The sequence below is a fragment of the Canis lupus genome, chromosome 24 (assembly GCF_011100685.1).
Source record: "Canis lupus familiaris isolate Mischka breed German Shepherd chromosome 24, alternate assembly UU_Cfam_GSD_1.0, whole genome shotgun sequence".
NCBI lineage: Eukaryota > Metazoa > Chordata > Mammalia > Carnivora > Canidae > Canis > Canis lupus.
In genome coordinates this window covers 22,803,005-22,818,118 of record NC_049245.1, presented here as the reverse complement: position 1 = coordinate 22,818,118, position 15,114 = coordinate 22,803,005, and the positions used below count along the sequence as shown (strand labels likewise).

The 15,114-nt window shown below is 51.2% G+C and overlaps 1 protein-coding gene across 1 annotated transcript; it reads right to left on the bottom strand.

Moving 5' to 3' along the window:
* Positions 1-1,949: 1,949 nt before the first annotated feature.
* BPIFB6 (BPI fold containing family B member 6) lies at positions 1,950-14,473 on the bottom strand. The gene is made up of 15 exons (XM_038571368.1): positions 14,374-14,473; positions 12,990-13,074; positions 11,791-11,895; positions 11,139-11,288; positions 10,927-10,990; positions 10,414-10,474; positions 9,546-9,637; positions 8,564-8,740; positions 7,430-7,483; positions 6,737-6,910; positions 5,884-5,951; positions 4,400-4,445; positions 3,483-3,546; positions 2,801-2,877; positions 1,950-2,165 (listed from the first exon to the last, which is right to left on the bottom strand). The coding sequence occupies exons 1-15, from the start codon at positions 14,471-14,473 to the stop codon at positions 2,133-2,135; spliced, it is 1,350 nt and encodes a 449-aa protein (XP_038427296.1). The 3' UTR covers positions 1,950-2,132.
* Between the last annotated feature and the right edge of the window lie 641 nt (positions 14,474-15,114).

The following is a 15,114-nucleotide window of genomic DNA, read 5'->3' as shown; positions in this document are numbered from 1 at the left end:
CTTGGTTTCTCCATCTGAGCACTGGCCTGGGGAGGTTGGCAGCGAGGCTTCAGATGGCCATAAGCATACTGTAGGAACATCCGAGGGCGGGACTGGGGGAGTGGAGGGGCGTCTCTGGCATGCCCAGGGTAGGCATTCAGCCACCCCCAGATCGCCCAGGCCTCTCTATCTGCCAGGCCTGCCTCAATGCTGCCATTGTACCAGCACTGGAGAAATGATGGGTGATGGGATTACGCCTGCGGCGGGGGCCAAGGAGACAGCTCTGGTATCTGGGCCACTGCAAGGGAGGGCCCGCCCTTCTCTGTGGCATGGGTCTGGGCCAGGCTGGGCCCAGGGCAAACCTGCCAGGGCCCCACAGGCTCTGGGAGTGCTGGCTTCCCGACCAGACCTCTGGCCACACCATACCACCCACAGACATGGAGCCCCACCTTCACAGACCCACCCAGACCCCCCACATACAAAGACTCGCTCCCCGGGAGACTAGGACTCTAACAGACACACGGCTACCAACCCAGTCATTTCCAGGACTGGAGCGCCAGTTGATCACCCCTTATGTACATTTTTTTTTCAAAGTTATGGGGTTTTTCTTTTTTACATTCTAGCAAATGACACTGATTTTTAGGGTCCATGTAGAATAGACTTATTTTAATATGTATTATTCATTTTATTATGTATAAGCATACATTTACTTTTATTTCTTATTTCTTTATTTTTAATTGAAATATACTTGACATATAACCTTGTGGAAATTGAAAGTGTACAACATTTGCTTTTAAAAGGAGTCAATTTAGAGAACAAATAGTGGTGCCAATCTTAGAAGCAGTGATTGCTTCTAAGGGAAGATATGACAAATACTGGGAGCTGGTCCTCACACAAGAATGTCTGTGAGACGCGGAAATGCCCCTGGCACAGGCTCCATATACAGAAACACACAGACACACACACACGGGTGAACACCAGAGATCTTTTCACACACGAACCTCTATGACTGGACCCTCCCGTCTGCACACATGCCCCGGCCTGCCCTGATCCATTGGCTGCTTATACAATGTTTATACATTGACAGGTGCTCACAGACACCTGAGCTTGCACTTGGTCATGCACAATTAGCACCTTCTCCCCAACTTCGACCACACACACTTGTTCACATTTCTCTCAGCCTCAAAAACTCATCAAGACTAACATTTATTGAGCACTTACTGTGTGCCAGGCACTGCGCTAATGAGCACTTTTTATCATTTGATTTATTAAAACCCTAGGACAATGCCACAGAAGTTGGTACTGTCATCATTCTCATTTTACAGGTGAGAAAACAGAGAAGCGAAGGGACTTGCCCAGGGCACATAGTAGTGAGGAGGTAAAGCCAGGATTTGAACCCAGGCGGACTGGCCCAAGAACCCAAATTCCAATGCCAGCCCTGTCCCCTAACTTGCCAGGTAGCCTTGGGCCAGATGTTCTACTTCTCTGAGCCTCAGTCTCCTCATCCATGAAATGGGTACAGTCCTCACATTTCCTCAAGTGTTGTGAGGACTGGATTGGCTGACTCAGGAGAGTTCCAGGAAACACACTGGGCTTCTGCGGGCTCCCTGTGTACAGGCCATCCTAAACACAAGATGTGGGGCAAGCAGCTGAGATGGGCTGAGAGGAGCTCCGCCGCTAGCTAGCTGTGTGACCTGGTGAAGGGAGTTAGCCCTGCGCCTCTACTTCCTCATCTGTAAAGTGGGAACGGCCATGGTTGCGTGAGTGATTCGGTGGACGAAATGAGATAGTACAAGTAAAGCCCAGAGCATGGCATTCAGCAAGCACTTCATATATGCCCATGCCTGCCCCCCAGGTTGTGACCAGCATCCTTCAGACCCCAAGCTGGTCTGATACCCCAAAATTTACTGAAGGGCAAGTTTGAGGCAGATGTCAATTTACTACAAATAAAGAGATCGAACCATCAGATGTTCATGAAGATCTTTCTCCTGTTTATTGCCAAGGCCCAGCCCAGGCCTTTCCTGCTCACTCCTTATCAAAGGAGGAGGCCACTGGCCGTAGGGGGCCGGGCCCACGGGCTCCAGATGGGGCTCCTCCAGAGGGCGCAGCTGGGTGGTGGTGTGTGGGCAGCTGGCAGACAAATCCTGCCCTGGTCAGTTCAGCTTCAACTTCAGGACCAGAGCATTCTGGAAGGAAACAAAGGGCCAGGTGGGGTGAGGGACTATGGGCAGGGGCTACCCTCCACACAGGAAGTGATGGCTCAGGTCAGTGGCCGGGAAATGGAAGCCAGGGTGGTGTGTAGGAGCAGAGGATAAACTAGACCTGCGTGTGGCCCTTCATGTCTCTAACGTCAGTTTTCTCGACGGTCAGGTAGGGACAGCATCCCTACCTCCCAGAGTGGAGAGATCAAACGAGAAAAATGTACATTTAACACCCCCAGCACAATACGTGGCATGCGACGAAAAGCTAATATTCATTACACACTTACTGTATGACTTTAGGTAAATTATCTCAATAGCTCTCTGAGGTGGATACACAGATATTAACATCCCTATTTTAAGCAACAGATAAAAGTCATGTTATTTGCCTGGGGTGCCAGAAAAGGAAAGTAGCCGAATTCAGGTTTCCACCCAGGGAGCCCCTGGCCAAAGGAGGCCCAGGTTCTGAGGGGCAGGGTCTTGCTCAAGGGAGTGGCAGGATTGAACTGATGGCCCCTGCCCTTCTCAAGGCTCCTCCCTCTAGGCTGTGAGAGGCAGGCTCTGGCTCATCACTCATTGGCCAAAGATACTGACTGACTCCTTTCCTTGGCTCCTTTCCTCACCTCCACTAGGTCCAGCTCTGCCAGGTTGTAATCCATGTCCAGAAAGTCCGGAAGTGGGAACCCGACTTGGAGCACATCTGAGAAGCACAGAGTCATTTTAGGTGGCTGCTCTGCAGTTGACTGATTACTCCTTTAAGCCACTCCTTGGCCGCCCAGAACAGAGCAGCGGGGAAAGAGCACAGGGACTCATTCATGACATCTGCCAGCCGCCCAGGCATAGAGAACAGGAGCCTGATCTCCACATATTCACATTCCAGGTCTGGACCAAGATCTGACTCATGGTATGGGGTCAAGAGCCCAGGATTCTGGATGCGTGGGTGGCTCAGTGGTTGAGCAGCTGCCTTCGGCTCAGGTCGTGATCCTGGGGTCCTGGGATCGAGTCCCACATTGAGCTCCCCTCGAGGAGCCTGCTTCTCCCTCTGCCTGTGTCTCTCTGTGTTTGTCTCTCATGAATAAATAAATAAAAGGAAAAAAAAAGCCAAGGGTCCCAAACTGTGGGAGGGGCCTTTGGCCCCAAGCAGGTGACATTGAGACATCAAAGACCCAGCAATGACCACCCACTCCCTCTTCGCCTCCTGTATCTGGGATCAATGAAGGTGCTTTGAGACCACCCAGGTGGCATCCCCTCCCGTTTGCAGCGCTTCTTGCCACCAACAAAATCAAAGCCTACTTGAGCCCTCACCGTTGACGACTGGGACGTACGCTTCTCGGAGATAGTCAGTAATGAAGTCAGTCAGTTTCTTCTCCTGGGGGTAAGAGGGAAGGCGAGCATACCCACATCCCATTGTTCAATTCAATTCAACAGAGTTTTGCAGCCCTCACTTCAGCTGGGTCTGGAGACCACAGGAATGAATATAGAGACATCAGATTGTCCACCTAGCATCAAAACTGCACTGGACCCTGTCTGACTGTAGGCTGAGGACCTACATCTCCACTTAGTCCCTATTGAGTGACATATGGGCCTTGGGTCATGGTGCAGGCACGGAGGAATTTGGGACACAGTGGGTGACCTATGGACCCCATTTTGCTCCTACAGAAAACTCAGCAGTTACAATCAGTCATTCATTCACTACTTCTCTGTACCTCAGTTTTCCCATCTGTGAAAGTGGAATATAATAGTACCTATGCAGAAGGATTTAGCAAGTTTGGGTAAGCACAGCGGAAGTGCCCAGGAAGTGCTATTGTTGTTATTATTATTCTCGGTGCCTACTGGTCAGGCTCTGTCTTGGGTCCTGAGGCTACAGAGACTAATAAAAATGATAGCTGGGCCAACCAAGCCAGTCCAGGCTGCTACTATGCATGACAGTGTTATTAAAATCAATCCAGGAAAAATAATAAAATAAAATAAAATAAAATAAAATAAAATAAAATAAAATAAATCCAGGGAGATGTCCAGAGTCTATCCAGAGAAGAAGATGAACTTAGAGAGGCTAAATGACTTTCCCAGAGTGACACAGCAAATCAGCTGCCCCAAGTCCTACAGTGAGCTGCTTTATTCACTTGACCTCCTTTTCAGGGCTCACCCCTGCAGTGGCAAGTAAGAATAGGCACAGTCATGCCCTCAAACCAGACCAGAAAAGAAGCACTTGAGATACTTACATTGAAAGCACCAATCGATGAGGACTTCCGCGATAGGCTCAGTAATCTGCATGGGGTTGTGGGGAGACAAAGAGCGGGCAGGACAGTCAAAGCCACACTCATGGCCCTGGATAAAGGGGATCTCAAACACCTACAACCCCTCCCTGGTGCAGAAGTTCCAGTACGGCCTTCAGACCAGGTGCTCATAAACCCCTGCTTGGATGCTCCCTATGACAGACACTCATCACCTTTCATCACAGCCCATTTTGTTTCACGGCTCAAAACATTTCCTTTTCTCATTGTTCCTGACTCTCCCCTCTGAGACCGCCAGCCATATCTGTGCTGTTGGCCAAGGCCAGGTATGCAGAGGTTTGCTGCCCAACGAGTCAGTCTCATATCCTTGCAGGACACAGGATTAGGACTCTTCATGTAACTACCCCCCTCCCCTGCGCAGCCTCCAGTAAGCACTAATACATGATGGCATCACAACAGGCAATGTGATGGTCATCTGGCAACTTTATCGTCTCAAATTCTGTTCTCTATACCAGTAGCAGATCTTCCCATTTCCACTCTCATGCCAAGACATGCAGAGCCCCAGACCTGGCCAATCAGAGCATTCCATCTCTGGAGTCAGTGATTAGTTTAGGAATCATGTGATCCCTGCTAAACCAATGAGAAGAGCCTTCATAACAGTGAGAACTATTGGACAAGAGGCCTCTCTTGGTGCTGGGGTCCCTTTGCCACCACCTGGCAAGAGAATTTAGCCAACAAACTGGACAGCAAAGACCAAAGGAGGAGGGATATCCTGAGGACTTTGTGCACCTAAGATCCAGCCATGTCTGAAATTAAGATATACCCCTAGAGTTTTCAGTTATGTGAGCCCAAAGATTCCCTTTTGGGGAACTCCAAGTTAAGTTGGAATTGTTCCTTGTGCTAAAAGAATCCTAGACTGAGACAAGTCAGCTCAAAGATTAAGACAAATATAAAAAGTAATGAGTAACTGGATGTGAAAGCATGATGTTGAAGTAGGATAATGAATATAATGTATGGAGCCAGTGCCTCACATATAGACAACTCTATAAATGCTAGCTGTTATTAGTAGAAGGACAGGCTTCCAGGAGGAGGTGGCATTTGAGGGGGGTGCTTAGTGGCAGGTGGCATTTGGATGACACAGGCAAAAGTCTATCAGTGGAAGAGGAGATAGGGACCCATGATCAGACTCACTGTGCAAGAGCCTAGTGGAAGAGGGGGAGCAGAGGTGGGAGAGTTTGATAAGGGCTTTGAGTGCCAAGCTAAGATTTGAGAAAAGATCGTGCAGATGAGGGGGAGCTATAGGGGATTCTAGAAAAGGCATATGGCCAGAGCAGCCTGGCAGTGTGGACCATGCTGGATGAACCCGAATGGTTCTGGAACCGGTGCCAGGAAGAACCTAGAGCAGAAAACCAAGTGCTGTTGGTGATGCCCATGCAGGAACAGGCGCACCAGGATGGGCAGCAGACTCCTACCTGTCCAGAGAGGTGACCATCTGCAGCCGGTTCTCATGAACTGAGTACTGGATTTTCAGGTTGAAGTGCTGGCAGGAGGTGGATGGGGCAAGAGCAGAAAGAAGGCAGTGGGATAAGGGCTGGTAAAACCAGGGGCTCTATCACCTTCACAGCACCACCCCATGGCAAACCAGTGGTCCTCCTCTCTGCCCAGCCCACCTTCAAGAACGGAGTCCAGTAGTCTCCTCGTGCCCCCAGCCCAGGCTCCCCATCTTCTCTGTACCTGCCCCAGGACAGGAATCTCAAAAATATCTGGCACATTACTGGTCCTTGTGCACGCCATGTTACTGCTCCAGCCTTTGTACATCCTGTGATCTCTACCTGGAGTGTCTTCCATTAGCAGCCTCCCCAGCATCAACCCTTTCCCTGGCCAGCTCCTGTTCAACCTTCAAAACATAGTTCAGGCAACTCCTGCTCTGGGAAGTCCTCTGTGATTTCCTCATCTAGATTTGGGATCTTTCTAGGTTCCCATATTGCCCTGGGTGAACTCTTCTCAGTCTTTGTAGATGCTAATGAATGTTGGAGGGAGGAAAGGGGAAAGAGAAGGGAGGAAGAAGAAGAAAGGGAGGGAGGGAGGAGAGAGAAAGAAAGGATTCAACTATTGACTCTCAGTTTGTTGATCTTTCTAGCCATTCAAAGGTTAGGTGGCAGAGCCAAGGATCAGACATCAGGTGACACCTCCCAGGATCAGGATCACATAATTGGGATTAATTAAGGATCTTTTAATCCATTACTTGGCTATCAACTAAAATCCTACATTCCAGCTTTGAATATCCAGAAGGTAGGGCCTAAATGGGAAACAGATTCTACTCACAGTTTCCAGGAGAAAGAGGGATACAGAGGCCTTGCCCCGCCGCCTAGCAGCAAACATCTCCAGGGTGCCATGGAGGTGCAGATGGCTGTTGCCTGTCTTCATGGTGACCTTGGGGGGCTTGTTTATCCTGATCTGAGTCATCAACGGCTTTGGCTTGGGATAGGCTTTAGCTACCTACAGAAACCAGGACACTCTCCTCAAGGCCCACCCTCAGATGAGGGGTGTCTGTTGAAACCAGGAGTCCATAATGAAATAGGTGATTGCTACCTTGGACACAGGAAACATGACCTGCAAGGGCTGGGATGTGTCTATCAGGAAATAAAAGAGGCAAAACAAGCAGCCTGGCTCTTATCAGACATCATGACAGACAGACATCTTATCAGTCCATCATGAAATAGGTGATTGCTACCTTGGACACAGGAAACATGACCTGCAAGGGCTGGGATGTGTCTATCAGGAAATAAAAGAGGCAAAACAAGCAGTCTGGCTCTTATCAGACACAGAAAGTACAACTCACAAAAGCTGAACTGTTTCTATGCTGGACCCAAAGAGTACTTTATGGAGAAGTCAGGATGATTTCACACCAGACAAGGGAAACGTGGCCTTGAAAAGCTGCCTTTCAAATCCCTTGTCCCTTCAACAGGAGAATGGGGCAGGGGAGGTGTGGTGATCATAGGGAGTCAGGGCACTCACTTTAGGGATGAAGGCAGCCAGTGTCTTTGTGGTTTGTGGGGGCAGCTGACCAATCTGTAAAATAAAAGCAAGATTAGGATTTCTGAAGCCTTCCCCCACCCATTCTAACAGACACCTCCTCTGACTCTATAAGGTAAGCACTCTGAGGTTCCCTCCATCATCATATTATCACTCTGTGATTAAGTAGATAAGGAACTCCTGGGTAGATCAGACTGTGGCTTACACATCCCAATGTCCATGGCTCTTAGGACAAAGTCAGATGCTGAGGAAATGTTGGATGAAAAAGTGGCATACAGATGGGAGAATGGATGAATGTGATGTATGAGAGGAGTGTGGGCAGATGGATTTGGGAGTGGATAGATGAATGGAGAAATGGATCAACAAATGAGTGCTGAGTGGATGTATGAATGGTTGGATGAGCACTTATGTGGGAGAACAAGTAATAGATGGGCAGGTGGACAGATGGGTGGAGGTATCAAAGGAATGATGGATGGGAAGATGAGTGGGATGGGAAGATGTGGAATGGTCTGATAAATGGATGGGAAAGTGTATAAAGAATGGATTGATAGGTGGAAGGATGGATCAGAAAGTACATGGATGGATGGTGGGTGCATGAATGGGAGGATGAATGGATGGATCAGTGATGATGGATGGAAGGATGGATGAATGGATAGAGGAGTAGGAGGAAGGATAATGGAGAGTTGGCTGGGTAGATGAGTAGGTAGTTAAGGACAGATGTACAGACTTACTTATTCAGTAGAATCAGATCCTGTTCTAGATGTGGATGATATTAAGGGTGGATGGATGCTAGCTGGAAGGATAGAGTCTAGGGCATGAATACATGATAGCGAGATGAATGGATGAGTGACTGATGACTGGATAAAAAGAAGATGGATTGATGGCCAGTGCATGAGAGTTGTAGGCTGATGGATAAATATCTGCTTGCATGGACAGTTGGATGGATGAATGAGTAGATGGTGGTTACATGGACAGAGAGATGGTGGGTGTTGGGGCAACCTGATGATATAAACCCAAATAAGTCCTGGATCTCCGAGTCTTGGCGCTGCCCAGAACCCCAGGATAATTCTCAGAACAGATCCACCAGGCAGGGACTTTAATTACAGGGCAGCTCACCTTCGTATCCTGGACATAAACATCCAAAGACTTCTGCAGAAGGGCCAGCTCTGCGGTGAGGAAGGTGGCCGAAAGCAGCAGCTGTGAGGAACCTTCAGCATAGTCCTCGGGGAACTCAAAGACCTCCCCATCATCAGCAAGCTGGATGGTGTTACCCTCTTGCTGCTGCACCACAGGCTGTGGGAGGGAGCAGGGAAAGAGATGCTCAGCCTTGGCCGTGAAGGACTGTGGCTGGGGGCAAGACTCTGTCCTCCAAATTAAGCGGCACTCAAACCAGCCCCCAGGTCAGCAAGTCACTAGATGGTAGAGCCAAGAGCAGGCTATCCTCTCAGTGTACAGAGGGGTAACTGAAGGCCATGAGGATAAGAGAATCAGTTACTATGCCATGGGTGGTTGCTCATGGGATTGTTTAAGTAACCCCAGTTAATCTGACTGTTGAGTTAGAGTGCTCATTACAAAGAGGTGTTTTCTGATTATTCTCAGAAGGAGGTAAATGGCAAACAACGTGGGGGAAGACCAACCACACTGGAGGAAGACTTCACAGGGAGTTGGTATTGTGGGAATTTTCTGCCCATTCCTGGAAGAGGCATCTCATCTAGTGACCTGGAGTTCTGGAGACCTGGGTGAGAAAGGCTGAGGACCCAACTCTGCAACCAACTCACAGTGAGACCCTAGCCAAGTCCTGCCTCCCCTGAGCCCCAGTGTTCCCATCTGTACAACTGGTGACCACTCATTGGGAGAAGCACACCTTAGAGAAGGTGTGAGTGTGGGGTCAGAGGTCCTGGAAGTCAGCTCAGAACTCAGGATTCATGTTGAGAGCAGACAGAGGGAGAAGGCTTTGGTGTCAGAGAACACTCTCATGGTGGGCCCGGTCTGCCAGGGCCTGAAGGACCTCCCCCCCTCCACACCACAGTCCAGCCACTTCCTTGGCAGAAGCAGGCTGGTGAGACCCCAGTTCCCCAGTGGCCCCCCTGGCACTTACGCTGAAGTCCACTTGGATGTAGCTGGCCATGGTGGTCGGTATGGACATCAGGACATATTTGACACTGCCCATCTGGCCCACGGGCATGGGGGCTGTTCAAGAGGAGGTTCTACTCAAAGAGGTGGCCACTTGGGGACAGGTCCTAGACACTGCCACCAACCATCTGACACATGAACTGGCTGGGGTTCCAGGAACCCTGGCCCTCTGTGTGACCCAAGGCAAGCTGCTCAGCATCTCTGGGCCTCAACAATTTCATCTGTGGAATGGAGGCAATAGTGCCTGGCCTGCGAATCCCACTCCCCCGAACTGCTCTGCAGGCACAGAGCTTGAGAGTTTCCTAAGGGGCGTTGTGGCTCAGTCCCCCCAATAGACTGGTGTGTTCAGGATTCTCGGCTCTGTTTGACAGATGCACAGACTGAGGCTCAGAGGAGTAAAATGTCCCAGGCCACACTGCTGAGCTCATGAGCCAGTTTTCTTCTTTCCCAGCCATTGCGCTTTCCTGTCACCCCACTAGGGAACACTCTAAACCTCGAGATAACAGAGGCGGTAGATCCCTTTGGCAAAGAAAAGAGTCAGGTGTCATCACTATAGGATTACTATTCAGGGTGGAAGGTCTGTGGGTGAGCCCATCATGGCTGCTGCCCTTGGAGTCTGGGTGATCATGGATAGAAGATTGGGTAGAGGACTAAGACAAGAACCCCAGGCTTCCCATCTGGAAAGTCAGGGGATAGACAGACACTGTGACCTTAGACCTCCTCAGTCCCAAGGCTGGGCCTGGAGCAGGTGCTTGAATGGGGAGCGGGGGCTTCAAAACTCAGCCATCCTGATGTTCTCCATGTGGGAGCGAGGCACGGCTAGCGCTACTCACCATTCAGGTTGGCCCACTTCTTGTTCACATACACCAGGACCGCGTCAATGGCTGGACACATCTGGAAGCAGAGAAGGTGCTGGGCTGAGGGGGCCCCTGGTGGAGGGCCTCACTCCTCACAGCTGAATGATACTCCATGGGGAGACCCAAGAGCCCTGGAGGGACAAGGACTAGAGAGGAACCGAGCCCACGAGTCACACAGGGAGTCAGGGGCAGAGCCCAGAGCTCCTGACCACAGCCTGTAAAATCAGTGGGGACTCGTGTTCCCCAGCAAATGGTAATCAAGGCAGGTGGACAAGCTGTGGTGTGCAGGCCACTATGTCCTCCTTCGGTGCTCATGGCAGACATCACTAGATGATCAAGGCACTTTCTCCTCCTGAGCCAGCCACAGCCTCAGAATCCTCTTCCGCTATGGCCAGTCAGTGAGGGTCACACCCACAAGAAGACACACTTGCCAGCCCCGGGGCTGAGCACCCCCATGGACGTGGGTAGAGGCTTGCTTTGGGCACTCACCATGCTGGGAAGAACCTTGTGTAGGGTGCTATCCAGGAACTTGTTGACTACCTTAGGCAGCATGCTGGACACAGAAGATGGGGACAGGGCACAGATGGCAGGCAGTTAGGCTCAGGACATATGGGGACGTGACTAAGGAAGTACAGTGGCTCAGGAAGTGGGCTGCTGGGCAGGGGTGGCTCCCACCCCACCCCCAACCCAGAGCCCCTCACTTGCTAGGCAGGTTGGTCTTCACGCTGACCAGGATGATCTCACAGCCCTCGCTCTTAAACATAGGGAGGCCCGTTTCCTCATCCTGCAGAAGCCGGTTGGTGGCTGTGATGTTCAGAACCACGATGATCTCCATGTTCCCACCCATGAAGCTGGAGGGGAGGGCAAGCAGGCATCATGGACACCTTTGCCACTGTGGCCACTATCCCTACCTCCTCTTTGCTCTGGGTCTCAGCAGCTCTGGGAAGGGGAAAGGGTGAGGCACCACCCCCACAGGCAGAGAAGAGGATGGGAGCTGCCCAAGGGCACCAAAGCAGTCTTTCTTGTTCCCTCTTGCTTTGGTGAACTCCTACACGTCCTTTAAAACCCTATTCAGCTCTCATTATCTCCCCAAAGCCTTTTCTTTCTTTTTTTTTTTTTTTCCCAAAGCCTTTTCTGATTCCCCACACACTGCTAGTGCTTCCTCTGTCCTACGTGAATCACCAGTCTGTGATCATCTGTGCTCAGGTCTGGTTCCCACCAAATGGAGGAACCAAATATGGACCTTCTCAGAACACAGCACGCAGCAGGTTCACAGTAGGTACTCAATGAGTGTGCGCATTGTGTAAGACAAGGTCATCCTCCTCCCCTCCTCCCCTCCTCTGCCATACTCACCTCTTGCCAGTGATGGTCATGCCCGTGGACACACACTGGAAGATGCCCACCCCAGGGATGAAGTTCAATGTGATGACAGGCAGCTGCACATCCTTCACTTTCACACTGGGAAGGGATAGAGATCCACAGCAGTGAGAACCAGATTATTGAGACCCAGGCCCTTAACCCATTTCTCCACCACCTTGTTGGGAACTCTTGGGCAAATTTCCCATCCCATGTCACAGGGATAAGCCTGCCTTGTCGGGCCACTGTGAAACACAAAGGCTGGACACGAACCAGCTTGTACACAGAATTACTTGTCAGAAATACATGTGTGAGTCGGGACACTTGGCTGTGTGACCTTGGGCTTCGCCCTTCCCCTCTATGGGCCTCAGTTTCCCCATTGCCAAATGGGGAGATTTGCTTAGATCAGGGTTTGTCAACAGTACCACTGTTGACATCTTGGACAGAATAATTCTTTGTCGTGGGGGCTATCCTGTGTCTTGCAGGATGCTTAGCAGTATCCCTGGCCTCTACCCATGAGAGGCACGAGATTCACCTCCACCCACCCACTCCAGCAAGCTGTGATAACCGAAAATGTTTCCAGACATTGCTGAGTGTCCCTTGGAGGCAAAGTCACCCCTGGTTGAGAACCACCAGTTGAGATCCAGAATAACAAAAATATGACACATCTAAATCCCACCCCATCCCCATTCCTGAGCTCTCAGCAGACATTATTAATAGGCCACAGTCTATATCTATGTCTGTTCAATGCAGAGTGCTCAGAGCCCACCCTCCCCTGCATGTCATTCCAGGCAGCCTCTACCAATCAATCCCACTGGGAACTTGCAATGGAACCAATTTGCCTCAGCATTAGGTGGTGGTTGATACCTTTCTGGCTCTGTCATTTGAGAACTTTTCATTCAGTTTCACATGCATTCAGTGAGCCCCTGCTGCACGCAGGGAGTTGGAGTTTGACTTCTCAACCTCACTTCCTCTTCCCAATGACCCTGCTCATAAGAGGCAGGAATTGTCTCCAGTGGATGACTGAGGTCCAGGCAGGAGCAGTGACCTACCCGAGGTCACACAGCAAGCCAATAGCAAAGCAAGGAAGAGACCCCAGGCCCTGCCCCCAACCCTGCCCCAGCTCTCCCTCCTGCCATCTTAGGTCCTGGGTACAGCATTCGCCCTGCCACCCCCGAAGCCCCTCTCCTGCTCACTTGGTGATGCCCTTGATGGGTTTCATCCCTGCATCAGCTGCCATCTTTTCCAGGATGTGGCTCTCATCCATGGCGCTCTGCACCTCTGGAAGGGGGGCAGTGCCCAGAGAGATACTTAGCTGGGCTCCCCATGGCTTTCCTGTCCTGGGCCAATCTTTCTGGCATCCCAGGCACAGGCCTCTCACATGTGGCAGTACTCTGTGCCCATAGTCATTGCGCACCGCCCCCCGCCCCAGGCTGGGTGAGCCGGAGACCCAGAGAGGAGACATGCCCAGCTCCTGCCTTCCTCCAGCCTCATGAGGGAGACAGTCACCAGCAATAACAGTAACAAGTGACAAGAACCATAATACAGAGACAGCTGGAGGAGCCACAGGAGAGCTTCGGGCCAGGAAGAGAAGAGCTAGGGAAGGCTTCCAGGAGGAGGTGCCATTCCAGTTGGTCCTTGAAGGAGGGATAGGAATTTTCACCAGGAAGCAAAGACATAAAGAAGGCTACTCCAGGCAGAGGGCACAAAAAATACAAAAGTGGAGAAGTGGGAAGAAGGTGGCATGGTGAGTCAAGAGTGAGAAATTCAGCATGGCTGGAGGGCAGGAGGGACAAGACAGAGACTGGAGCAGTCTGCAGGGGGTGTTTCCTGGGGGACTGAAACCCAAGCTGTAGTGTCGACTTTATCCTGTGGCCAAACCACTCTCAGGGCTGCACAACTAGGGAACTCATCTGAGAGCTTATTGAAGATGCAGATTCTGCTGGTTGCCGGGGCCTGGAGGCCCCAACCCCGAGTGGCACCGTGCCAGAGACACCTGCACAACCATATAGGCTGATTCCCAGAAAGGCCAAATACCAGGCTGGAGTCAGCCCTTGGCACTTGCTTGTGACCTCGTGTCCCTTGCAGTCATCGAGCTAGGTGGTGGCAAAGAACTTTTACTCAAGTCCCTCCAGGAGATTTTAATCTCGCATTTCATTTGATCTGCCCAGGCAAGGACGAATCACCCTATTTGACATTTCTTTACATTTTACATTTACAGAAGAGCCAACAGTAACACAGAGCAGTAACATCTTGCCTGAGGTCACACAGCACATTGTTAGAGCTGGGATTTGGCTCCTGTCTGTCTCCCCCACAGCCCATTTATGGCCACCAGGCCCACTGTCAGGGCCAGGAGAGGCTCCAGGGAAGCAGGATTTCCAGCTCTGTTTCCAGCTTGTAGAGGGACCTTGGACAAGTCACCCCAATTTCTTTGGGCCTCGGGTTCCTCCTCTGTAAAATTGGAGGAATAGTATCATTTCTGCTAACTTTGAGGATCATGGGATGCTCAAGGCCATGCGAACAGGAGTGGGCACCACATGCTACCTGCCCCCAACCCCACACCCAGGCCCACCAACTCACCGTGGTTCATGACGTCCATGCCCAGCCTCAGCAATGCCCCGGGATCAGCTCGGGTGTGGGTCAGCAGGCCACAGAGTGCCAGAAACAGGATCCACAGCATGGCTCCACCTGTACTGTGGGGCCAGAATTGGGTGCAGTGCCTCCTAGACCCTGGTTGCCCTGGGGACCTCCCATGCTCCAGAGGAGAACAGGCCTCCTGTTCTCTTGGGGATCCAGGAGCCTCTGACCCCCAGCCAGTTCAGCAAACCTCACTACTGACTTCCAGAGGGGTCAAAGAATGTCCAGATTAACCACAGGGCCTCCAGGGCACCCCAGGAAGGTCGCTTCCAGGTCTAAGCCTCAGTTTCCCCATCTGTAAACATGATGCATTCTGACCAGCCTCCATTATGGGGTTGGTGGGACGTTCAGCTGCAGTTTTTCATAAGTTCAAGTGCAGCTCCGTGCCAGACAATGCTGGGGCTGCGCAGGGGACTGGGAACTCCCATGACAGTATGGGAATGGGGGAGACCTCTGCTTCCCCCACGCTGACACTACAGCCAAGGGCATCTACCCCTTTGTTCGCTCAGTCTCACTTCCAGAAATGTCAGCTAACAGCTCCTGAAGGTCCCTTGAGATTGCCACACCAGAAGGGAAACTGAAGCACACCCCCAAGGTCTCATAGGCAGTGAGTAGAAAGCAGAATAAGGACCTCCCCGGGCCCTTCAAGTATCCAGAAAAACCTCACCCCATCCCTGGACTCCA